At 38.6% G+C, this 27,370-nt stretch overlaps 1 protein-coding gene across 1 annotated transcript in view; it reads left to right on the forward strand.

Annotated features, from left to right (window-relative positions):
* The window catches only part of cadm2a (cell adhesion molecule 2a), a 962,407-nt gene that overhangs the window by 895,642 nt on the left and 39,395 nt on the right, over window positions 1-27,370 (forward strand). Inside the window, 1 exon segment of the mRNA XM_034178357.1 lies at window positions 6,178-6,291. Within this exon segment, the coding sequence (XP_034034248.1) occupies window positions 6,178-6,291 (114 nt within the window).

Here is a 27,370-nt window from a genome sequence, read left to right on the forward strand (position 1 = left end):
CCCCAACGGTCAAAACAACCCCCTATGAGCAAGCACTTGGTGACAGTGGGAAGGAAAACTCCCTTTTAACAGGAAGAAACCTCCAGCAGAACCAGGCTCAGGGAGGGGCAGTCTTCTGCTGGGACTGGTTGGGGCTGAGGGGAGAGAATCAGGAAAAAGATGCAGTGGAAGAGAGCAGAGATCAATCACTAATGATTAAAAGCAGAGTGGTGCATACAGAGCAAAAAGAGGTGAATAAAAAGAAACACAGCAGTCTAAGTCTATAGCAGCATAACTAAGGGATGGTTCATGGTCACCTGATCCAACCCTAACTATAAGCTTTAGCAAAAAGGAAAGTTTTAAGCTTAATCTTAAAAGTAGAGAGGGTGTCTGTCTCCCTAATCTGAATTGGGAGCTGGATCCACAGGAGAGGAGCCTGAAATCTGAAGGCTCTGCCTCCCATTCTACTCTTACAAACCCTAGGAACTACAAGTAAGCCTGCAGTCTGAGAGCAAAGCTCTCTATTGGGGTGATATGGTACTATGAGGTCCCTAAGATAAGATGGGACCTGATTATTCAAAACCTTATAAGTAAGAAGAAAAATTTTAAATTCTATTCTAGAATTAACAGGGAGCCAATGAAGAGAGGCCAATATGGGTGAGATATGCTCTCTCCTTCTAGTCCCCGTCAGTACTCTAGCTGCAGCATTTTGAATTAACTGAAGGCTTTTCAGGGAACTTTTAGGATAACCTGACAACCAAAAATATATATAATTGTCACCAACTCTTTGTAAAATACTAATCTGTGAACTCTTTACCGAGTTAAATTGTTTAGTTTTTGGAGATATAGTTAGAGTACATGTTCTACATGCCATTGTTCCCTTCAAATGTCAGCCAGTATAACAACACAAAAAAACTAGTGTAGGAAATGACAGCAACGCTATTAAACTGAAGGTTTCTGTGCCAGTAAAAGATAAATGTGTATGGGAGGGTCAAAGAGTCCAATCCAGATTCATTACTTGTTCCTTTGAAATGGCATCTCCTCCGTTCTTGCCCTTCATTAGCGATTAGCACACCTTTTAGCCTTTCACAATCGGTGCTATAATTCTTGGAAAATACGTTTTTAATGGTTCCTTTCAGCAAGAAGAGAATTTCTCTCTTCCCCTTTTTTTCCAGAGACATTCACTTAGCTGCTCAGTGATTCAGGCTAAGGCTGAAATGTCAGTGAGGCACAGTTGGCTGCTTGAAAAAGTACCACAGCCAATTAAAAGCTTCTCGCTCACCATAAAATCTAGAGTGGCATAAACATAAAAGCCAAGGTGGTTGTACATGCTTATTAACTTTGTCATGCAATGTTACACTTACATTTTCTTTGTATCGTTAATATATGATTGCAAGAAATATTAAATTACTTGGAAGGACATTGTCTGCTACTCAAAAATCTAATTCAGGTTCACCAACTCTTGGTTTAAACCTGCAATTAGTTATATAAATCAAAAGATTGGCACATTAAATATTTTGGTATGCTATTCAACTTTGCACTTCATTGTGATGCAACCATCATGCCATCTTGCAAAACTATCATCCATCAGTTTTATGTAATACAAAAGACTACAAAATAATTCACAAACATGTATACACTCCATTCCTTTTTACCCAAGGCTATCGAATATGCTCATCGGGTATTGTGAAGGCTTTGAGTCCATCCATCTGTCCATCCGTCCATCTGTCTGTGCTCAGCACAAGTCCACTGCCAAAGTCGTAAAATTCACAGGGAACATTCTTGGGACACAGACCTTGGACAAGTTCAAAGTTGGCAAACCTTGACCTTTTTAAGAGGTTAAAAAGTCACATTCTGCTCCTATTTCTTATGCTTTGAATCATGCAAATCAGTTTTTGTTTATGTTTTTTTTTTGTTTTATTTTGTTTTTTGAGGGGCGGGGGTGACAGGCAATCGGAGTAGCTTTGTTTCTGGGTAAATATAACACATTTCTCATATATTATGTGAAGGCTCATGAGAAATAAACACTTCTAAAACTGAAAATGCTGTTTTTGGAACCTGATAACACCTCGAGTGATTTACAAGACATCTCGCGGATGGCAGCCTGCATGCTAACTTGCTAACGATCTTGTGAAAAGCTCATTTTTTGCGCACGCACACACACCCTCCTGCAGACACTGTTAAACCTTAAAGTAGACCTTCATTGAAATAAATGTGGTCAGATCTCAGAAAGAAATAGCTGATATGTATTTATAAGACCCTTATGAATGCAGTAAAGTAAATCTGTAAGCCCAAATTTGTAATTCAGCGCAGAAATCTTCATTTAAAAATTACCAATTTGCAGCCAAAATTTGGCCCTCCGCGAAAACTGTTTGTACATCCGGGACATTGCAGTGACGTGCGGCAGAAGATGGAGCGCTCGTGCCTTCAGTCCGATCCCGCATTGAAATTGATTTTATCTGTTAGTAATGTTACTGTTATACACATCCTGGTTTCAACATGCAAAAGTAAGCTGCAATGAATGTGAGATACAGCTCTGCATGCTCAGATCAGCGGCGACATCGACAGCGGGCGACGTTCTTTCCCGACGCCTTGCTCTCACTGCCTCCTATGCGCTTAATGAGTCTGCGGGCTCGGTAAATGCCGCAGCGGGCCACTCACACCGCCCCAGTGTCTGCTGTGCAGCCGGCACCACGTCCCTGTCTACTGAATGGAGATGCAGCCAACTTGGCAACAAGCCCAGAGACTACGCTCGCTGTTTTGATGCGGAGCGGCCGGTGACACCTGTTGCCCGCAAGGACAGACTTCTTGCAGCAAAATCCGAAGCACCGCACGGTCTCGGTAATCGGAGCTGCGGAGCTCCGTGGCCGCTGAGAGAGGTTTATATCTTTTAAATGACTTGAATTCTTTGCAGGTCCCGCATCCGTACCCTGCGACAGTAACACCAGAGGCTAAAGACAGTAGATTTTCAATGCGACACCACTCAATCAAACGGGTGTATGAAAAAGTCCCCAGAAATTATTTTCAAGCAAAAATAAAAGAAATGTATATAGTCACCAAACATACCGCAAGACAATATGAAGTTTTAAAAAAAGTCGATCCTTCCGTATAAGACAATAAAAAGGTGCTTTTGTAAGAGATGCAAACTGACGTAAATCCACAAATTACAGTTGGCGTGCACAATGCATGCTGGGATAGGGTCTTCTCTCTGACATCTTGGCAGCATCCCGGATGTGCTGACAGTTTTGCGGAGGGCTAAATTTTAGCTGTAAATTTGGCATTTTTAAACGAAGATTTCTCTGTTGAATGACAAATCTGGGCTTGCAGATTTACTTTACTACATTCACAAGGATCTTATGTGTAAATATAAGTCATTTTTTTGGTCCAAAGATCTGACTGCATTTATGTTTATGGTTGATTGTTTGAGTTTTTTAAATGGACCTCAATGGAAATAAATGTGTAATTAATTATATATTTATGTATAACTTGCACTGAGATACAATTAAACAACTGCAAATTATAAAAAAGATGATGCTCATATGGCCGGGGGTATTTTAGCATTGTGTTAAATTTTTATTATTCTATTTTGTCATTTGATTTTTAAATGGACCACAATGGAAATAAATGTGTAATTAATTATATATTTATGTATAACTTGCACTGAGATACAATTAAACAACTGCAAATTATAAAAAAGATGATGCTCACACAGCTGGGGGTATTTTAGCATTGTGTTAAATTTTTATTATTCTATTTTGTCATTTGATTTTTAAATGAACCACAATGGAAATAAATGTGTAATTAATTCTATATTTATGTATAGCTTGCACTGAGATACAATTGAACAACTGCAAATTTTAAAGAAGACAGTGCTCATATGGCCGAGAGTATTTTAGCATTGTGTTATATTTTAAAAATTTGGCAGCAAAGCGATAGATACAGTCACGTGCCACTTTATTAGGCACATCTTGCTAGAAATGTGTTGGACCCCTCTGTTGCCTTCAGAACAGCCTTGATTACCTTAATTTGTCATGCCATAAATTCATCAAGGTGTTGGAAATATTCAGAGGTTTTCGACCGTTTCGACATGATAGCATCATGCCATTACACTGCTATCATTTCTCTGAATTGTTGACACACGGCAGAATGGTTCCATGCTTTCATGTTGCTGACACAAAATGTTGAGCCTACTATCTGTAAGTTGAGACTAATCAGATCAGTTGCACCATTTTGATGTTTCTGTGTGGATAATAGAATCTTTATTGCTATTTCCTCACCACTTGCTTCACTTACAAAAAAACTGTGCAGTTGTTGGCATTATGGCACCCACTGAACTTTGGAGCACCAACGTAGATGTATGTATGACCATACGTAGATACACCTACGTCTTTTTGTACCAGCATGTGGGTTTAAAAATGCCAGCTTCCAAAAATATGTGAAAGGAGGAGGGAAAAAAAGTGTTATTTCAAGTGCTAATCCCTGTACATTTATAAATTGGAAAAAAAACCTGATGGACATGCCTTTGTTTTAACCGGGTTATGCATTCATGACATTAGACCAAACTAAAATCCTGCCGATGTTGTGTGGCACCGGAAAACCTGTAATCAGCATAAATTGGGTGGTGCCAAGTGGAAACTGTGCCTGTGTCAGCACACGACAACCTTTCGCTTTGTAACCTCAGATGTTGATATGCATCAGAACACCTAAAAATGGATGTTATTTTATATATATATATATATATATATATATATATATATACATATATATATATATATATATATACATATATATATGAAGACTTCAGGCGCAAAACCCTTTATCTCCATTAGACCACTCTTGTTTTAAATAAGGATATTTACCTGATGCAAGCTGTACATCTCCATGAATCATTCTCTCTTGTTATGAAATGGTTATGGTGCACTGAACAAAATAGCAGAATCTCAAAAATAAACCTTTATTCAGAAATGTGTTAATTAGCAACCTTTAATATATTTGGCTGCAAAACCTGGTATCTCCACCTTCAGTTTGTTTGCAAAACTCAGTAAGTCCATCACTTTAATGCACACTAGGACAGAGATGCCAAGTCAGCTAAAAGTTTCATTCCAATGCTCCTCAGTGCGCTCCTGCAGGTGTTCCACCTGCTGCTGCTCCTGATGTTTGAGAAAATGAGCGAGACGAGAGCTGCATGAAGCCACACATGTGGGTCTCTCCGTCTCCTCCTCCTCTCTGCGCCACTCCATGGCACAGAGTCCAACTAAGCATGCAGTCACAAAGTTCTTCTGGTGTGGATTTAAAGGAACAACCTGGAGCAATCTGAATTGTTCATCAGCTGATGGATGAATATGGGTGTGTGGAGACAATTCGCCTCATTCACAATGTGACAGAACTTAACGATGCACTATACGCGCAATAGCACGCAACAGCACGGAAGATTATTCTTGACTGTGCGTAATGGTTCCTGATAATGCTCCACCAACACGTTCCATTAATCATAACACGTGGTAACAGGTTGCAGCAGTTCCTGAGGACACCTGACACCTCTGCCTCAAATCATCACATTCGTGATCAGCAGCTAAGAATGTATACTTCGTGGCATTCGTGACATGCCGTCGTTATGTGTAAACGCAGCATCACAGAAGCTCTCGTGGCCGCCGCAATCTTTGCGTCATGTGACCGAGATCCATGCCAGTGAGTGGTGCACTGTTCACTGTGTGGTTTTGCACACAACCTGGGATGGTGCTTACGAGGTTCTGCATACAAACCGCATCTTGACTTGCATTTACCATAGGATTTATGGGATGTTGCAGCAGAATTGATTTTGTTATAGGATACGAGCCTCGGTAAGCTTTCACTTGCAATGGTTATCTCATTTTCTGTGGGCATGGGGTTTACAGGGTTTTGTGCCTGAACTCTTCATACACACACACACACACACACATATATATATATATTCAGATACTTCAGTTGAAAGTTGATTTTAATCTATTAATGGATTTCAGTAAGTGTATCTTTTTAACTCTTTCAACATTCTTTTAGTTGTGGTTTTGTTCTGTTAGTTTTCCATCACCACAGTTTGCTTAAGCTGTTTGCATCACTGTTTTATCTAAGTGTCCCAATGTGAATTTTGTTTTTTGGTTGTGTTGTTTTGTTGTTGTTTTTTGTGTGTGTATATGTCTTTGTGTGTGTCCCCTCCACCAGACGCTCCCACCACCCTGCCTCCATCTACCACTCACCCCCCACATTCCACTCCTCCAGATCCTACTGCTTTATTAGACAGCTGCGCCTCAGACCCCACAGTCACTGGCAACCGAGGTACAGTAACACCCTACGCACCCCCCCCCCCCCACCCTGCATTGTATATTTGCACTTCCCTCTTACTTTCTTGTTGTCTTTGCTCTATTATTTTTCTTTCGACTATGCTTCTGCCATCATCAGCGTTCTTGTCTCTCGTTGACACACTAAGACTAATGTATGATGCCAAAAATACCTGCTGGGTTAAACGTTTTTTTTCTTCCATTGGATACCGCAGCGTCTTTATTCCATTTGGAGTGTAAACAGGAATCATACATCATTTATGTAGGTAATGACTGGCATATCCATGAAGCTTCTTTTGTCTTTTCACTGAAGGACATAAAGTGATTTTTTTCTTTCCTTTTGCAAGTCTCTGAGATGGTTCATTTCATGGGATTTGGGATAAGTTGAAATACTTTGTCCATTGTTTTGTTTGTATTTCAGCCTTCAGCACATCTGTGAGCAGAAACCTCAAAGAAGCAAATATCACATTCAAATGAAAATGTGTAGCCACTGGAGACATCTTATAATTTATACCCAGTGGTGGGCACAGTTCCACTAATCCGCTAACCGCTAATTATCGAAGCTAATGTTTTCATTATCGGATTAGCTTTTCAGATAACTTTGAAAACCATCATCAGACCAATTAGCTTCCAATAAGTTTTGGTCCGATAATTTTTAGAAAGCTAACATATTTTTGCAGGCGTGGTGAACAAAGCTTAACAGTTACAAATGTTTATTAAGTTTAAAATCAGGTGAGTACCTACCTGTTAAATGTTTTGTAGTAGATGTGCAGTTCTGTCTTCTGCAAAAAATGCTGGTTCCAGAAGAAACAGAAGAAGAAACTACTCTATCCTCTGCAGGCAAAGGAGAACTGGTCACACAAAAGAAAAAAGCTCATTTCTTTTGACTCCATACTGATGGCAATATCACCCAAGTCATCCAGAGGCATACAGTTTTAACTTATGTTTAAAATTGTAACCAAACTAATTTCGGACAACTTATTTAAATTAACGTCATGTGTGAAGTTTTATAAAATGAAAATATCAGATATATGTTTTAGTTTTAAAGTAATGCACTAATTTTGAAGGTTTTAGTGTGGACATGCTGTGTTCAGGTGCATTATGGGTAATCTCAGTACATTCATGACAGAAGAAATGCATTTGAGACGCTCTGATCATGCTCTACATGGACAACAGTATTAAACTCTTTGTATAATGTGCCTAAAACTTTTGTGAATATATTTTTCTGGGTTTATAGACGTTGTTATTATGTTTTGTTTTATGTAAAAATGCCAGACGAAGCCCAGGTTACTTCTTCATTATTTTCAATTGGAATCATTGCAGTCGATTCCTGTTTGCTCTTAAAGTCTTGCTTATGTCAAACACTGTCTGTCGTCTTTGTTCCAGAGTAATATATATAAGATGTCTGAAATTCAGTTTGCGTTTTTTAAATTCCATGCATCTTAAATGTATCAGACACGAATTATCTGGAATTTTGTTTTTGGCAAATTTTCACGGTCTCTACTGCCATCTACTGGCCAATAGTGTTCATATATATATATATATATATATATATATATATATATATATATATATATATATATATATATACACGAGGTCTGAAAAGTATCCGACCTTTTAATTTTTTGCAAAAACCATATGGATTTGAATCATGTGTGACTGCATCAGCCAAGCTTGAACCTTCGTGTGCATGCATTTTTTTCACGCCTGTCGGTTGCGTCATTCGCCTGTGAGCAGGCTTTGTGTGAGCAGTGGTCCACCCCTCTCGTCTGATTTTTATTGCGAATAAATGTCTGAACGATTTGGAGCTTTGCTACATCAAATTTTTCCAGAAACTGTGAGAGACCTCCATGTGGACACCATTCGGAAAATTCATATGGCTTTCAGGGACGATTTTATGGGGATTACACAGATTAAGGAGTGCTCCAGCCGGTTTAAAGACCGCCCACAGCGTCTGAGAGCGTGGCGCACTCCGAGCGCCGATCGACAGGCTGACACCCCGCTGAAACAACCAGATCATTTCCAGCGTGAAGGCTTTGTTGATCCGGGACGTCGTCTGACTTCCACAAAAAAAGGCAGAAGGCGTGGACATCAGCACTTTTTCGGCACATTCCACTGTTACAGGAGTTTTTTTCATGGAAAGAGGAACGGAGGGATGCGCCACCGTGCCGCTCATGGCGTGGCACAAAACCACCTCCGTGTTGGTCTCACAGGACGGCTTTCAGATGGCTCAGACGGCTTTCGGTTGCTTTTCAGTCGTGTGAATATCCGAGAAATTGTGCATGAGCTGGACATGCCCCAACATGTCCTGTGAGGCTTCATCACGGCGTTGCTTTGCGCCATGCGGAAACGTCCCGACGCGTGGAATTCCTCCGCACGTCTGTCTCAATGTGCCAAAAAAGTGCTGATGTCCACGTCTTCCGCAATTTCTGTGCTACTCAGACGACGTCCCGGATCAACACAGCGTCCAGTTTAGAAATGAACGGCACATTCCACTGTTACAGGAGTTTTTGTCATGGAAAGAGGAGCGGAGGAATTCCGCACGTCGTGGACCACTGCTCACACAAAGCCTGCTCACAGGCGAATGACACAACCGACAGGTGTGAAAAAACTCACACATGCGCATGAAGGTTCAAGCTTGGCTGATGCAATCACACATGATTCAAATCCATATGGTTTTTGCAAAAAATAAAAAGGTCGGATACTTTTCTAACAGACCTCGTATATATATATACAGTGAAGAAAATAAGTATTTGAACACCCTGCAATTTTGCAAGTTCTCTCACTTAGAAATCATGGAGGGGTCTGAAATTTTCATCTTAGGTGCATGTCCACTGTGAGAGACATAATCTAAAAAAAAAATCCGTAAATCACAATGTATGATTTTTTAATAATTTATTTGTATGTTACTGCTGCAAATAAGTATTTCAACACCTGTGAAAATCAATGTTAATATTTGGTACAGTAGCCTTTGTTTCCAATTACAGAGGTCAAACGTTTCCTGTAGTTTTTCACCAGGTTTTCACACACTGCAGCATGGATGTTGGTCCACTCCTCCATACAGATCTTCTCCAAATGTTTCAGGTTTGGAGTTTCAGCTCCCTCCAAAGATTTTCTATTGAGTTCAGGTCTGGAGACTGGCCAGGCCACTCCAGGACCTTGAAATGCTTCTTACGGAGCCACTCCTTAGTTGCCCTGGCTGTGTGTTTGGGGTCACTGTCATGCTGGAAGACCCAGCCATGACCCATCTTCAATGCTCTTACTGAGGGAAGGAGGTTGTTTGGCAAAATCTCGCAATACATGACCCCATCCATCCTCCCTTCAATACGGTGCAGTCGTCCTGTCCCCTTTGCAGAAGAGCACCCCCAGAGTATGATGTGTCCACCCCAGTGCTTCACGGTTGGGATGGTTTTCTTGGGGTTGTTCTCATCCTCTAAACATGGTAAGTGGAGTTGATTCCAAAAAGCTCTATTCTGGTCTCATCTGACCACATGACCTTCTCCCATGCCTCCTCTGGATCATCCAGATGGTCACTGGTGAACTTCAAACGGGCCTGGACATGTGCTGGCTTGAGCAGGGGAACCTTGCTGCCCTGCAGGATTTTAAACCATGACAACATCATGTGTTACTAATGTAATCTTTGTGACTGTGGTCCCAGCTCTCTTCAGGTCATTTACCAGGTCCTCCTGTGTAGTTCTGAGCTTTCTCAGAATCATCCTTACCCCACAAAGTGAGATCTTGAATGGAATCCCAGACTGCGGGAGATTGACAGTCATCTTGTGTTTCTTCCACTTTCTAATAAATAATCATAACAGTTGTTGTCTTCTATCAAGCTGCTTGCCTGTTGTCCTGTAGTCCATCCCAGCCTTGTGCAGGTCTACAGTTTTGGCCCTGGTGTCCTTAGACAGCCCTTTGGTCTTGGCTATGGTGGACAGGTGGGAGTGTGATTGAGTGTGTGAACAGGTGTCTTTTATACAGGTCACAAGTTCAAACAGGTGCAATTAATACAGGCAAAGAGTGCAGAATAAGAGGGCTTCTTAAAGAAAAATTAACAGGTCTGTGTGAGCCAGAATTCTTGGTGGTTGGTAGGGGATCAAATACTTATTTGCAGCAGTAACATTCAAATAAATTATTAAAAAAAATCATACATTGTGATTTCCAGATTTTTTTTAGATTGTCTCTCACAGTGGACATGCACCTAAAATGAAAATTTCAGACCCTTCCATGATTTCTAAGTGGGAGAACTTGCAAAATGGCAGGGTGTTCAAATACTTATTTTCCTCACTGTATATATATATATATATACAGAATTGACATTAATGGAGTTATTCTATTCGTATTAATTTTATTTATAAATCAAAACCATAAGTCAGCACTGCTTTATTTTCCAAGACCTCTGCCTCACAGGGACACTGATATTGAGTAGAGAGTTGAGCTTTGCTTTTCCTCTGCTGCAAGCTATGTAGTATACAGGAGCTTCCAGCAGTGGGCATGGCGCACAAAGAGAGAAATGCAGACTTAATATTTGGGTCTGTGGTCGTCTTTGACGCTTCCAGAAGCAATTCAGCTTGTTAGTTGCAAGTGTACCGGAGGCAATACTGAAAGTTATCAGTTATTGATTAGCTGTAGCTTCCGATGATTTTTTGGGTGGTTTATTGGTTTTGATTCATAAAAGATAACTTTTCAGTTAGCTGATTATCTGTTATTGAAACTAAGTTTTTGGTTAGCTGTGCCCACCACTGTTTATACCTCAGTGTTGTGTGGATCAACTAGACTAATGGTATCATTTCTAGTATCCCTGTATCCATTGTCGCGGATTCATGTTGTGTGGAACTATTTTCCTTCAGCCATCTTTGGTGGCTGTATGCACTAATTCCAGTCAGCGCGTAATATGAATTTGTTGTCTACTCACAAAATAAAATGTTTTAAAGATGAATAATCTTGTTTAACATATTTTCGAAAAAAAATACAGTAAATTTCTGAGGTATAAAAGCAAAGCCACCTCGTTTGGGGAGCAGTATGAGTGGATCTAGTTCACTGGGGATGGCGGAAGCATCACCTTCGCCTCCAGCTCAGGTGATCCTTCCATCATCCCCAACTCACTGGATCCCGTCACATTGCTCCCCAGACTCAGGATGTTTTGTTATTGACTCTAAAAGCTGTTCATAGAAGCGAAACACTGCGCAAGCGGCACAAGCTCACTCATAGTACAGGGAGTCCCAAACAGGAAGTGCCAAATTTTTAGTCCACAGTGAAACAGGAAATGTCAAATTTTGAACACTTCATGGATCAACACTTCCTGGATTGACAATAGAGGAGATCTCGTGAGATCTCACGGGAATCCAGTGGCAAGTTCATACTGAAACAGGAAGTGCCAAATTTTGAGCCCACAGTGAAACAGGAAATGTCAAATGTTGAGTACTTCCTGGAGCTACAGCAGAGGATAGTAACCTAAGGACCAAAATGAGATGGTGAAGACTTCCCAGGGATGTGACAGGCAAATAAGGAGAAATACTTGAAATGGCGGGGGTTAAGAAGAACATAGGTGGTGGGTCTGGGGGGCAAAGTTCCCCAGAAGCTGAAGGTGTTGAGCCATGCTAATGCCCCGCGGAAGCATTTATTGGAAAAAAAATCTGAAGGACCTAAATGACATGGTGAGATACTGAAGAGCTTCACTCATTCATGTCTGTGACATATACATATTACTTAAACAGTTCTGATTTTAATAGCACTTAGCCAAATAACGGATATTAGAAAAATCACCTGAAAAACTAATACTGCCTTTTTAGTGTGTTTGAAAAAGCACTGGCCAAGTTTATTCATTTGTTTTTGACCAGTTAGTCCTAAATGAGCCATGAGGTTCACTAGTTCCAGTGCTTAACTCTAGATTACGTACTGTGAAGCATTTGAGAGTCTACCTCCACCAGAATGGGATGCCAGTATGACACAGGTTCCTTCCCCAGCCAAAGCCAGGACCCATTTACAGCTGGGTATGTAAAATTGTGGGTGCAACTGTAGATATAGATAGATCTAGAGTTGACAGGTTTCATATTGATCAAAAATAGTTTAAGACATTATGAGGAATTATTGTTTCTATATTACCTGACAGAAACATTATAACTAGAATGAAGGAAACTTAACACATTATATTGCTATAAAAAAAAAGTTGAATTCTGCAGAAGTCTGTTATGCCACTAACAGACAAACTGCGAAGTGAAGGAGGTCGATGAACACAGTGTTCTCAATATGAGAGTTGACTCATTTATATTCTGCAGCATTACATTAATGCTGACACGGCACCATGTCTGCAACAGCAGAATGACATGCCAATCAAAGTTTTTGAGTGACATGTTAATTTAAAACTGGTGAGACTGCAGGTTTTGTGAAAATGAACTTGCAACTCACTGATCTGTCATTGCAAGTACTGATTCTTGAAGTTGCTTAAACGCAATATGTTTTATCTGTTTCATAGCATGCTGCATAGAATATTTTGATAATAAATTTAAAAAGTTGATTAAATTTCAAAATTCAATATATAAATTGAAAATTCCCTTCATAAAAGACACCCCAGACATAAATATAACACCCTAGGGCAGACCTGGGCAAACTGCGGCCCGGGGGCCACATGCGGCCCTTTGCATGTCTCTGTCTGGCCCTCATGAGGTCTGATTATTATTACTACATATATTAAAAATGTCAAGTCTGTGCGTTGCAAATCATGAGAGGTTTATTTAGGTATATTTAAATATTTACATATCATTACAATAATAAAAATTACCTATAAAAGCTATTAAATAGGTAATTTTTTTGTAAAATTTGTAATGGGAGACAGGGAGTTTTCGATGGTTTGGCCCTCGGACATGATTCAGGTTCCCTATGTGGCCCCTTGTAAAAATTAATTGCCCACCCCTGCCCTAGGGTTTAATCCTCAAGCAACCAAGTGGGTTCATTTTTCACCGGGCATATATTTTTGTGCACCATTTTTCTAAATTTAATCGGAAAAATCTTTCCTACCATGAATCCGTCAATCTACTTCTTCTGCATGGGTTCATAGAATTTTACAAGGATCAGCCAATCTGTGTAGCAAGTATAATCCAAATTTGTGCCAGGTCACTTCTGACTTCTGGAAGATCTATGAGCTTTTCGACATTATAGCTTCAGATGGTATTGTATTTTGCCAACTCTAATCATTATATTTTACTGTTTTGCAAGGAAGTGTGGCCAACAAACCTAGAATAGTAAGATTTACAACTGCACAAGCATTGAGACTTATTCTTGATGCCCAGAGTGAGGATGAAACGGATGTTGGACAAAATATATTAGAGAGTGAAATAAATATGAAGAACCCTAAAACAATCTCTTTTTTTTCCCTGTCTGCATATATAGTAATGGCAAATGCCACACTGGCAGATTTAATACATTAATACACATATATGCACATATATTAATACACATATATGCAGTTTATTCTTGCAAGACAGAAGGTATTTAGTGCATGAGTGAATGTGGTGTGTGTGACCCCCATCCGCCCTTCCCGATCAGCCTACAACATCCTACTCAAAGCCAACTGACAACTTCTATCAGGAAGGGCCGACCACCAAAACAACACGAAGACAGACAAGAATGAAAGACAAATGGTGAAGGCAATAACTGTGAAGTGATGAGAAGAGAGACACCGAGCATACGGGGCCCCAACCATACAACTTACCAGGACAAACAACCACACATGAACAAGTAGTGACAGCAACAGTCTGTTGTCTCATTAGTGAGCATCCATACCCTAATCTAGGACGCCAGAGTCTTGATCCCCCTAGAGCACCCAACCCAAATTGTGGTGACGGCCACAAAAACAATCATTTATATAGACGTATTCCGATATAAAGTCAATGGTAGGGTTGAGCCGGATACTCGTTTCAGAAGAGTATCCATTACGGATACAGCATTTTTGACGAGCATGAGCATGATCCAAATAAAACATCAATATCTGTGCTCATGCTGAAGGAAGATTCTCATTGGCTAACTGACTGTCTTCACACTCTGTGACTGGCCAGTCACACACAGCGCCCACCCCTCCCTACACAGACACGTCTCTCTGCAGCTTCTCACACACACACAGACAGGATCTCTGTCTGTGCTTGGCTGGATTCTGCCTCACGTTGCTCTGTCAGTACTCTAAGTTTTCTTCAGCTCGCCTCTTTTTTGGTTTGTCTGATATTTAAAATTACTTGGTGAACTTGTTTTGTATCTTATGCAGTGCTTTTGACAAGACAGAGCTGAAAACAGCTCCTGTCGCGTCGATCACTACCTCCACTATGGTCGGGTTTTTAAATTTTTTTATTTATTTTTTAACCGTTTGTTTGCTCTTCGTTTGGTTGGTGATATAAAGTCAGTTGGAAAACTTTGCTCCTACTGAACGTGGTGCTTTTGAGAAGAATACAGTGAACAAGGCTGACATATTATTTCCCTGTTTGCCATCACTGGATGTTTGCATGAATCACCAAGTTCACACAGATCATTAAAAAATAAACAGTCTTACAGACCGCTTACACACATACACACATGTAGCTGAACACACAAAGTAGCCAGTATTAATATTTTTATTGAATATGGCTGCATGCAGTATCTGACACTTTCTCACTGCTGTTCATAAAAATAAATTTGTCAGTTGAACAACCTCTCTCCCTCTCATACAGTCACTCAGTCACACACACACACAAAGACAGACATGCACACACATACACACATATAGCTGAACACACAAAATAGCCTATATTAATAGTTTTGTGGTATATGGCTGCATGCAGTTTCTGACACTTTCTCACTGCAGTTAATAAAAATAAATTGGTCAGTCGAACAACCTCTCTCTCTCCCTCTCACACAGTCACACACACATGCACACACAGTCATGCACACACAGACAGTCATGCACGTACAAACACACACACACCTTAATCAATATTGTTTAACTTTTTGTGGAAAAAAATGGCAAGAATGTTAGGTAGTAAAAATAAATAAATAATTGAAAAAAATCACAGTTTCATCATAAAATTAAAAAAAGAAAGTTGTGTTGAGTATGACAACTCTTGTTCATGCATACTTAGTAGTTCATAATTTTTTACTACATTGAATGTCAATTCTGAGGCTGTTCTGTAAATAGTTTTCAAATAAACAATAAATATAGCAACTTCTGATCAATCCATATCAATTTCAGACTTAAAATAATGTACTGATTTAAGCCCCAGCCATTTCTGGTTAAACCACACCCACTTCCGGTTCAGCCCCCACCCACTATGAGTACAGATACAGATAGTGATGTACTCGCTCATCCCTAGTCAATGGAGTCATAAATACCCCTACTCTGTCATATTAGTCGCTCAAATAGGTTGGTCGCTTGAGGGTTAAATAAACACTGTGCTAGTGGCTTTTATATAAACCCTGGGAGAGTGGTAAATAAGCAATTTTTGGAAAATTAATGCTCTAGTGTTATCTGGCTCAGTTTTACAGTATAAAATACTAAGATTGCTCCTAAGCCATGTTGTCAGTCTTGGAGAAAGCCAGAGTGTTTCCATGTAAACCTGGTGAAAACCTATACATTCCACACAGAGTTAAAACAGGCAGGATTTAACCTGCATCCTACTGAATAGGTGACAACAGCAAAGAAATTGATGGACCGAATTAAAGCATGGGCATCACAGTGCCTCACTGCAAGAAGGTCTGTGCTTGAATTCCACACATGCCCAGTACCTTTCTGTGTGGAGTTTGCGTGTTCTCCCCATGTCTGTATGGGTTTCTTCTGAGCATTCCAGTTTCCTTCCACTATCAAAACCTTCACTTCACGGCTGCTTCCTCTGCCCTTGACCAAATCAGCATCTGTACATCTGGAGTTGGGCACTGGACTGTGGACTGTGCCCACGGTTCTTCATGGCTGAATTGTGACTAATTGTAGTTACGATGGGTTGAAGGCAGAGGAGAAGGTTTTGTTGTATATACAATGAAAATGATAGCCATTGCTTTTCAAAACACCACTTGAATAAGGATCATTAATCATTTGTTGTGCATTAATTCAGTGTAGGTGCTGTTGTAGGTGTAGTGTTGAGACTTAATTCATTACATGTAGAGAGTTAATTCTATGCATGTTAAGTTAGTTCAACATTTGTGCAGAATGAATTCATCATATGTAGACTTAACTTATCATTTGTCGAGAGTTAATTCAGCACTTGTAGAAAATTTGTTCAACAGTTGTCCAGACTTAATTCATGTGCATTGTGAATTCACTGCTTGTCATGAGTTATTTCATCACTTGTGAAGAGCTAATTCAATATTTGTTGAGAGTTAATTCAGCACTTGTACAGCGTTAGTTCAACTCTTGTACATTAATCATGTGTAGACTTGATAATGATAATGAGTCCATTGCTGACCATTTCAACAATTTGTCAATGTGGGGAAAAATCTTGCTAGTAAAATTGATTCATTGAGCGCCAACTCTTGGGAAAATAAGATAACATTCAATAAATCTGTGTCAATGTTTATTGGTGGAACTAATGAAAAAGAAATAATTGATCTGGTGCATAATTCCAAAAGCAAGAAATCAGCCGACTTCAACAATCTGGAAATGTTTTTTTTGAAAAAATTATTGATTGTATAGTAAAACCTTTCAGCTACATTTGTAATATATCATTAAGTTCTGCTAAATTTCCTTCTCAGATGAAGATAGCTAAAGTAATACCTCTGTTTAAAACAGGTGACAAACACACTTTTTCCAATTACAGACCTATCTCACTTTTACCACAATTTTCCAAAATACTAGAAAAAATTTTTGTAAAGAGACTGAATAATTACTTACTAAAGCATGAGATACTCTGCGAAGAACAATATGGATTCAGAAAATCTAGGACTACTTCACATGCATTGATGGATTTTGTGGAAAATATAGCGACTGCCGTTGATAATAAACAATATACAGTAGGTATTTTTTTTATTTTTTTATTTACAGAACACGTTTGACACTTTTAACCATGAAATATTACTAACCAAATTACAGAAATATGGAATCAGAGGACTGGCATATGACTGGATAAATAGTTATTTACATGGTCGGTCTCAGTATGTTCAATATAACAACATTGACTCTGAACTCCGGGAAATTATATGTGGGGTGCCCCAGGGTTCGGTGTTAGGTCCTTTATTTATACTGTATATAAATGATATAAGTTGGGTGTCAAGATCACTGAGATGTGTCCTTTTTGCAGATGACACAACTGTGTTCTGCAGTGGTGATAATCTTGAACAGCTTCTGGACACTGTGGAAAATGAATTGGATAAATTTAAGGCTTGGTTTAATGCTAACAAATTGTCACTCCACCTTGGAAAAACTAAATGTATTATATTTGGAAATAAACTTGTACCTAAATGTAAAAATGTAACCATTAACAATATGGAAATAGAGACAGTAACAGAGAATAAATTCCTAGGTGTTATAATTGATAATAAACTCAGCTGGAAACCACATAAAAATTACATAAAATCGAAAATGTCAAAATCTATTGCCATCATGTACAGGGCCAAGGACATACTGTCACAGGAAGGGTTACTTACTTTATATCATTCTTTAATAGTACCATATATGACATATTGTATTGAGTCTTGGGGTAACACTTACAAATCAAACACCAATCAAATATTTCTCTTACAAAAACGTGCCATTAGAATCATCTGTAACAAACATTATCTTGAATCAACGCATTCCTTGTTTACGACTTTAAATGTATTGAAATTCAGAGATTTAGTGGATTACATCACAATACAAACTTTGTACAAAGCTAACAACCAAGCCTTACCACTTCATGTCCAGAACCTGTTCAAGATGAGGGACTCTGAATATAGTTTATGAGGATGTGCTGTATTCAAGAAGCCTCTTATTCGCACCAATGTAAAGGGTTTTTGTGTTTCAGTTAAAGGGGTGAAGGTTTGGAACGAATGTCCTCTTGAAATTAGATTATGTGGTTCTTTAGTTTGTTTTAAGAAACATTATAAAAATATAATAATTTCCAGATATAATGAAAAATACAATTGAATTAATCATGTATAAATATGATGTATAACCTTGTTAATGTATGGTATGTATCTGTTGTGTATATATGTATATATAGGAGTGTGAGCAAAATGAATATGTATTTATGAGCATAAGTTCTAATAGTGCTGGACTTGGACTTTTGGTATGGGGGTGGGTAACAGATAAGCTTTGCTTCTTCCCACCCCCTTTCAGACACACAGTGCAAATTTTGGTTTTGTTTCGGTTTTGTTTTGATACGATGTGACTATGTGCTGTGTTGCTGAAATAAATTTCATTCATTCATTCATTCAAACTTAATCCAATGCTTGTTTAGAGTTAATGCAGCACTTACAGAGTTAGTTCAACACTTGTACAGACTTAATCTTGTACAAGCTTTACTCATGTGTAAACTTAATTCAGTGCTTGTTGAATTAATTCAGAACTTGCATGGAGATCGAATTCAGTGCTTATCAAAAGTTAATTATTATTTGTACAGACACAATTCAACAAGCTGAGACTGAAATCACTGCTTGCTGACAGTTAATTCAGCACTTGAGAGTTAAAGTGTAGGTGACACATAATGCCATTCATATTTAAGACTAAAATTAAACAACAGTTTGAAATTTAGCATTTCCTGGCATGCGGTTCTTGAAGAGATAAATATTCAGATTTTTAACTGCATGCCACTAAAAACTAGGAGCTTCCCAGCATGTCAACATTGGATAAGAAGTTAAGAAGTTTTAAGAGTGGCTGTAATAAATATTTAAGAAACTTAACGTTTATGAGCAACTTCACCTGTTATCGCTCAAGCACATTGTAAACATTGACACGATGGAGTTTGATGCAGAAGAGTTCAGAACAATACGATTGGAATGTTTTGCTTACCATTTACAGTTGGCGATGAAAGACTTGGGTGTTAACTTCGTGTTAAAGTCAGAACAAGAAGTTGCACTGAAAGAGATCTATCTTGGAAGAGACATTCTGTGTGTTGTCGTAGAAAAATAGAGCGGCACGCTGAGCAGAGTGACTGGATCGATCAGCCGCAATAACTGGATTACAGCTGGCGCTGGAACCTGGCACAAAGTGGCAACAAATGGAGTTTCCTTCAACCAGGACAGAAGGAATTAAATTATTTTTCAGATATGATTTTGTAAAGGTGGATACGTTTAAAGATGATCTCAGTGAAAGGGACAGGTAAGAAGACTATGTATTTACTTCTTGTGTGAATGGTTTTAATAATAATAATAACGTATTCAAGAAGGAAAACAATATTTATTTTAAAAATAGGTGATATTTTCAGTCCCTCGTGTAATTTTTCAGATTTGAAATTGTTTCTAAGAAAATAAAAAAATAAATAAAAAATCCACACTTCCTCATCACTTTTCTAATTTCACAGACAGTAAAACAATTTTTTTAAATCAGTTGATTACGACCAAAGAGCTGGCAAAAAAAAAAAAAAAAAAGCAAAAAACTGTTTTATCACCTCCACCCATGATGAAATCAACTGTATTATTTATTTATTTATTTAATAATCACCAACGTGTTCCGAACTCTGCCAATATCGTCACTGTTGTCAGACTGAAGGTTTTCCTCCAAACTTTCTTGTCATTTAAATAAGGCTATAAACCCTAAATGCTGTGAAAAAAGCTCAACACTAGAAAAAAAATCGTCCTTTAGACTGGACTTTAAACAAAAAGCTCCACACTATTAAAAAAAAAAAAAAAACTTGTCCGAAACAACGCAACCTCTTTACAATTGATTTGGGCTTGAATCAGCAGTTGCCGTTCTCATGATGACGTAGCAACAATATGGCCGTGGCTGAGGGCTGAAATAGAGTGCAGGCTTCAGACAGCTGTAGTTTATCCTTCACCTGTGCACTTATCATCAACTTTTAATCAGGATTTTTCAAAATATCAGCATTTCATCATTTTTAGTAATTATTTGTGCACATTTTTTGGTGTCACCTACACTTTAATTCAACATGTGTAGAGCTACTTCAAGAGCTTGTGAAGAGTTATTTCAATGCATGTTGACTTGAATTAACTTTCTTCAAGTGTTATTTGCTGTTCACTAGTGTATTTAGCTTTCTTATGGTTTTCATTTTAACTTTGGACATTTTAACATTACGGGTCCACACCTGATGAGACTGACTGCCAGTTACAGTGGGGCTGTTTTCGTTCAGTTTTTTATTGTTATTATTAGGGGTCCAAGCCCAACTATGGCTGGGGACAGGGGTTGCAAAGCATTGCTGTTCCCACTCCCAGCATGGCTGGAAACCTGATTGTTTTCATTCAGTTTTTTTTTTAACTCCCATTTTTTTTTATATATATATATATATAGCACCAAATAACAACATTGCCTCCAGGCGCTTCACACAAGTAAGGTCTAACCTTACCAACCCCTCCAGAGGATGTTGACGTGGTGTGAGACATAGCTGTTATTCAGTGGATGTGCTGAAAAAGAAAGAATATCTTGGCTGAAGTTTGTCCTCTTGATGTTAAAACTGGAGTGATAGTGCCGTTGCCCATGTGGTTTTGCTGGTCAGGCCCACATCCCACCATTTGAAATGTACATAGTGGCATGGACCTTGCGGGAGCTTGGGAAAAATTCCGCATACGTACCACAATCTGCGCATACATTCAATGGACACTCATGTTTATGTTATTAAGATGATTTTAATTCAAATAAACATGAAAGATGATCCATTGACAGAGGAAACTGAACAAAAAGTTGCCTGACAAATTTCGTAGTTGTTGGTCATAATGTTTCTGTGTAGGCTCTCAGTTGTCCAGGTGGTTTCCATATTAGAGAAGCTTGAATCTTCGACTGGACTGGGTTGCTTGACGCGAGGACATTTCGCTTCAAATCGCAGAAGCTTCTTCAGCTAAAATTCTTGCTCTGGTAGTCTGACTTCTGTCTTGACTCTTGTCTCACAAGAGTCAAGACAGAATACTGGAATTTGTTGGTCATAAGTTGATGCCACAAGTGGGAAGTAATGATATGAAATTAGATGCATAGAAAAGCATGAAATTCATATTTCAACAAGTTGTCGATCAAAGACTAGCAGTGTTCAAAGAAGAATTTTCCATAATTTTCCAGTATGAATAGGTTTAAATTACACAGACTGAGCACTGCAGATGCAATATTTACTTTGACAGTGCTCATGGAAAAGTGCAGAGAAGGCCAGACAGAGTTGCATTGTTTGTTTGTGGACTTAAAGAAAGCTTATGACAGAGTGCCCAGAGAAAATGTATATGAGGGAGATGGAACATATGTGCAAGGACAGTGAGGTATTTTTTTCTGAACACTGTTCTCAATGTGCTTGCTCAGGGGATGGGTCATGATAACCTTATTCAGAAGTACCTTTAAGTGACTGAGATTATGATTGTCATATTAAAAAAAATATTCAACTCAATCCATTGCCCTATCACCTCGGACATTTATGTGTACCATAAGGAGAATATTTTTAGCAGTGTTGCTATTATTTGGTAGAACACTTGGATGAACAAATATGAAGGTAAATTAGATTTGAATTTTGATGAATGTAGATTGACAGACTGCATAGGTACCTGCATGCACAACACTTCATGCACTTGGTGGGAGCAAATGCTGTTCTTTAGTGTACATACTGGAAAAGTATGAACCTCTTAGTTAAATTTAGTCCCCTTGAAGGCACAGTTGGCATGACAGCGCCATCGCCCATGTGACTGCAGGTCAGGCCCACGTCTTGCAGCTGTATCGTTACGAGTTACATGCTCCTCGCGGGGGCTCAGGAGGTGGTCCACAGACGGGGCTTGGACCCTGTGTATACTAAATTACCATCTTTAAACCCCTTGATGAGTCTCGACTCCCCTACTGTTTTTTTATTTTATTTTTTAATCTCAACAGTTTGGCTTTGCCTTCAAGCTTTTGTTTCAATTTTTCCTCACCCGCTCCTTCTCTTCTATGTTCACCACCTCTCTGAAGACCCGGTTAGATAACAGGCCTTGTTGAATATTCCTCATCGGCATGTCTCGATTCTTTTCTGATGTCTGTTTGTGTAGTGTCGTGACGCAAGAGAAGATCAGCTTCTCGGTGTATCTTCAGGGAATCTAAATATCAGACCCCTTTGCTTCATCTCCAGTCACAGGATGCTGTGCTATCTGCTTTCATGTCTCTCCTTGATTTATTACCAGGTCTTTTCACAGGAATCAGATGAAAGCAAACAACTGTGGAGCAGCAGTAGCCTTGTGACGTTTTGTCTTTTTAATAAAGCCGTCTTCAGCGCTATAGCCTGCATGCTGAATATTACCATATCACACACCTGCTGTGCTTTGTCAGTTCCACCTCTTTCTGTTCTTCTGCACATGCATGTTTCCTCCATTGCCCTTTGTCTGCAGCACATTGTAAATGGCATCATGTCAGACGAAAGTAAAAGAGAGGCATCTACAAACGGGCAGTGGAAAAATACATGTGTTGCTGGTACTTGATAGAAATCAATATATTGTCATATTTGGAGTTACATAGTTAAGCAGATTTATCGAATTTCATAGAATGGTTTATAAATATGTGTGTGTATGTGACGTGATTAACAGGTTTGTTTTTCTACAACTTCAATTTATTATATGGCAAGTGATTTCACATTTTAAACATAACATAGTGAAACAGACTGACAGTGAATTAAAACTGAAGTTCTTCTGTCTAAACCAACCACTCAGCCTTTTTTAAGTGTAACAAAGATTCAAAACATTATTGGTTTCTCCAAATGCTGAATTGAAAACACGTATCTGTAGGATTACAGAATCTGTCAAGGCATATATGTTCAGTAAGGGTATCCAAATCACTTTTCTATTTTTTTTTTCTTGTTAATTTTCACCAATAAATGTATGTTTTTGGTGTTGTTTGGCTGTCTGTCTTATTACATTATCAGGCAGATATCACGTTCGGTGTAATTCCTTAAGTTTTTCAAATGATTTCACAAGTTAAACTTAACACAGACAGACTGACGATCAGTGAAAAAGGAAGGTATTCCTTCTAATTTTTTAAATCACTGCTCATTCTCCATGTAACATGGAGTTATGTTAGGAAGGGCATCCAGCATAAAATTTGTGCCAAATGAGGATCAAATATCATCAATCAGGCTCTAATAATATAAGAAAAGAAAGGAATAGCCCAGTCACAATGAAGTAGATGCAGACACAATGAAAATTTTGTTTTGTTCCTGTTTTGCATATTTGATACTTCTTTGTTGTAGTACTTTGTACTGCACAGATACACATCTCTGTTATTGTTAGAATGAGCTCACCCCTCTGAGTCTGGTCTGCTTGTGGTTTCTTTCTCAAAAAATGCCAGAGGCACTTTATCCTTCCCACTGTTGCCTACATCCTTGCTTGGGAATGGGGGGTGGGGGGTGTAAGGTAAGACCTTACCCTTGTGAAGCACCTTGGGGTGACTTGTGTTGTGATTTGGTGCTGTATAAATAAATTAGATTGACTTGAACTGAAAATGTTAACAAATGTGAACAGACGACTGTTGTATCTTGATGGAAGAATGCACTTTTTGACTGCACCTCCAAGATTGTTTATTTTTCCTTGAACCAAACCAAGGCTTTTTTAAGTCACTGTGGGATGGATTTTTCTTCACCATATAGAGTTAAGCAGGCTGTGACTGAAAGCTTTTGAACAAATTTGCCATATTATGTAAAGAAATTGCTGTAAATTAAAGCAGTTGTTTAACTGAACCCAGTAAATCACATTTGTCTGTTTTTGTCCTCAGCCATAAATGACTTTATAACATTGTCTCACTGCTTTAGCTGTGTGTGTGTGTGCATATATATATATATATATATATATATATATATATATATATATATATATATATATATATATATATATATATATATATATATATAAAATCATAAGTCCCCCAGACATTCAGGGTTAAACTCTTAACAGTGACTGAAGTCTCCTGATATTAGTGCTCTTTCATAGTCAAGCATGAGATCCTTTTGCTTTTGATCTCAACAACCCTGTTTCCTACCATGAAAACCACAAACCAACGGGAGAATAGATGCTGCAGGATGGATATGTACAGTAGTGTTCAGAATAATAGTAGTGCTATGTGACTAAAAAGATTAAGCCAGGTTTTGAGTATATTTCTTATTGTTACATGGGAAACAAGGTACCAGTCGATTCAGTAGATTCTCACAAATCCAACAAGACCAAGCATTCATGATATGCACACTCTTAAGGCTATGAAATTGGGCTATTAGTAAAAAAGTAGTAAAGGGGGTGTTCACAATAATAGTAGCATCTGCTGTTGACGCTACAAACGCAAAACTATTATGTTCAAACTGCTTTTTTAGCAATCCTGTGAATCACTAAACTAGTATTTAGTTGTATAACCACAGTTTTTCATGATTTCTTCACAACTGCGAGGCATTAATTTTGTTGGTTTGGAACCACGATTTTGCTCGTTTACTAGTGTGCTTGGGGTCATTGTCTTGTTGAAACACCCATTTTAAGGGCATGTGCTCCTCAGCATAAGGCAACATGACCTCTTCAAGTATTTTGACATATCCAAACTGATCCATGATACCTGGTATGCGATATATAGGCCCAACACCATAGTAGGAGAAACATGCCCATATCATGATGCTTGCACCACCATGCTTCACTGTCTTCACTGTGAACTGTGGCTTGAATTCAGAGTTTGGGGGTCATCTCACAAACTGTCTGCGGCCCTTGGACCCAAAAAGAACAATTTTACTCTCATCAGTCCACAAAATATTCCTCCATTTCTCTTTAGGCCAGTTGATGTGTTCTTTGGCAAATTGTAACCTCTTCTGCACGTCTTTTATTTAACAGAGGGACTTTGTGGGGGATTCTTGCAAATAAATTAGCTTCACACAGGCGTCTTTTAACTGTCACAGCACTTACAGGTAACTCCAGACTGTCTTTGATCATCCTGGAGCTGATCAATGGGTGAGCCTTTGCCATTCTGGTTATTCTTCTATCCATTTTGATGATTGTTTCCGTTTTCTTCCACGCGTCTGTTTTTTTTTTTGTCCATTTTAAAGCATTGGAGATCATTGTAGATGAATAGCCTATACTTTTTTTCTCCCCTCTCCAATCAACTTTTTAATCAAACTACGCTGTTCTTCTGAACAATGTCTTGAACATCCCATTTTCCTTAGGCTTTCAAAGAAAAAAGCATGTTCAACAGGTGCTGGCTTCATCCTTGAATAGGGGACACCTGATTCACACCTGTTTGTTCCACAAATTTGACGAACTCACTGACTGAATGCCACACTACTATTGTGAACACCCCCTTTTCTACTTTTTTTTATTAATAGCCCAATTTCATAGCCTTAAGAGTGTGCATATCATGAATGCTTGGTCTTGTTGGATTTGTGAGAATCTACTGAATCTACTGGTACCTTGTTTCCCATGTGACAATAAGAAATATACTCAAAACCTGGATTAATCTTTTTAGTCACATAGCACTACTATTATTCTGAACACTACTGTAAGACTAGACTTCTATAAAATACACATTTTTATTTGGTGAATGTGTCTTTCAGCAAAATGTAATAATAACTTCTAATACAACAGTACAATATCCCAACATAATATGCAAGGCATACAAAAGTTCCAGAAGCTTGCAAATATGAAAATGACTGTACAGCAATGTGTATTTTCATAAGATTTGAATTTGCAAGGAACAGTACCAAGTTTACTAAATATTTAAGAATGTCAAAGCTTTGCAGTGAATGTTTAGCTCCATACACAATTCAAAATGAACTATTTAATGAAAGCAATACAGTTACTGTGTTACACTAATTACAGTGTCATGAGGCTTTGGGAGTCTTGTTACACATCAGATCCAGCATTTGTATTCATATTAATAACAAGAGCAGTGTTGGTCTTGACTACTCAGTCTGTCTAGGTTTATACTCTCCAGGCACCATTCTTGTGGCCAGGTATGTGAAATGTTACATTTTAATACACTAATTAGATAATGCTCTGTTTTTGTTTTTCTTGTATAGTTGTAGTTAAGTGCCAAGACAAATCTAAGTTGTGCAACTTGTTTTGACAGGTGCTTCCTGAAAACAACTGCCTGTCTCCCAAATTAATTTCCACCTATTCTATATTTTCACAAAATTGTGTTTCTAGGTTATAAAAGTGAAAAGTTGCTTTCAGTATGATTTTTCTGAGTTGGTGACAAAAGCAATTAGCAGTCAATGTAAGTGTTTCCTCATCCTGCAGGGATATTAGGGAATAAATATTTCATATTACAAGTGAACAGTTAGTCCTAACGGGAAATGGTGAGCTGATGGTAACCAAAGCCTTTAATTTTTGTCTGTTGTTGACCTTTGGAACATAGCCAAGTGCACAAGAAATTCCTGTGTTTATCATCCATACTGTAAAATGTCAGAAGTGCTGCATAGCTGCAGTCTGTGATTCAGTTTAATAATGAAGAGCTGGCAGGTGCTGCACGCAACACACACACACCACTCCTATTGCCCAGCCAGCCTTAATGGCTGTAATAACTCTTTTGCTAAGTATCAGAGGTCTACACAATGTCATCAGACCTCACCCACCCACCCCCCACCCCGCCCAAACACACACATATGCACACCGTCTTTCCGGTTCTCTGCAATCTCTCAGGTACCCTTTTGTGGATTGTAAATTACCTTTGACCTTGTGAATCTGTGAGGTTGACTCATGCACAAGGGTTCCTTTGGTGTTTCAAATGTTTACTGTTCATTTATCATCATCTGCACTTGTGTGACCAACTCCAGCTCGTGTAACCAAACGCCGCTGCAGACAGAAGGCATGCTGCCAAAGAGACAACAGTTATTCATGTCTTGTTTCTGCCTTTGGAGAAGACAAAAAAAAAAAAAACACACACACACAAAATGAATGAAAGTAAAGAAATGCACCAACAAACTGAGATTCTTCATTATAGTGTGCATAATAACTTAGAAGATAGGTCTGAATTGTAGCACACTGATACCAGAAAGCTGGTTGACCTCTGGTTGGCC

Source organism: Thalassophryne amazonica, chromosome 9 (assembly GCF_902500255.1).
Source record: "Thalassophryne amazonica chromosome 9, fThaAma1.1, whole genome shotgun sequence".
NCBI lineage: Eukaryota > Metazoa > Chordata > Actinopteri > Batrachoidiformes > Batrachoididae > Thalassophryne > Thalassophryne amazonica.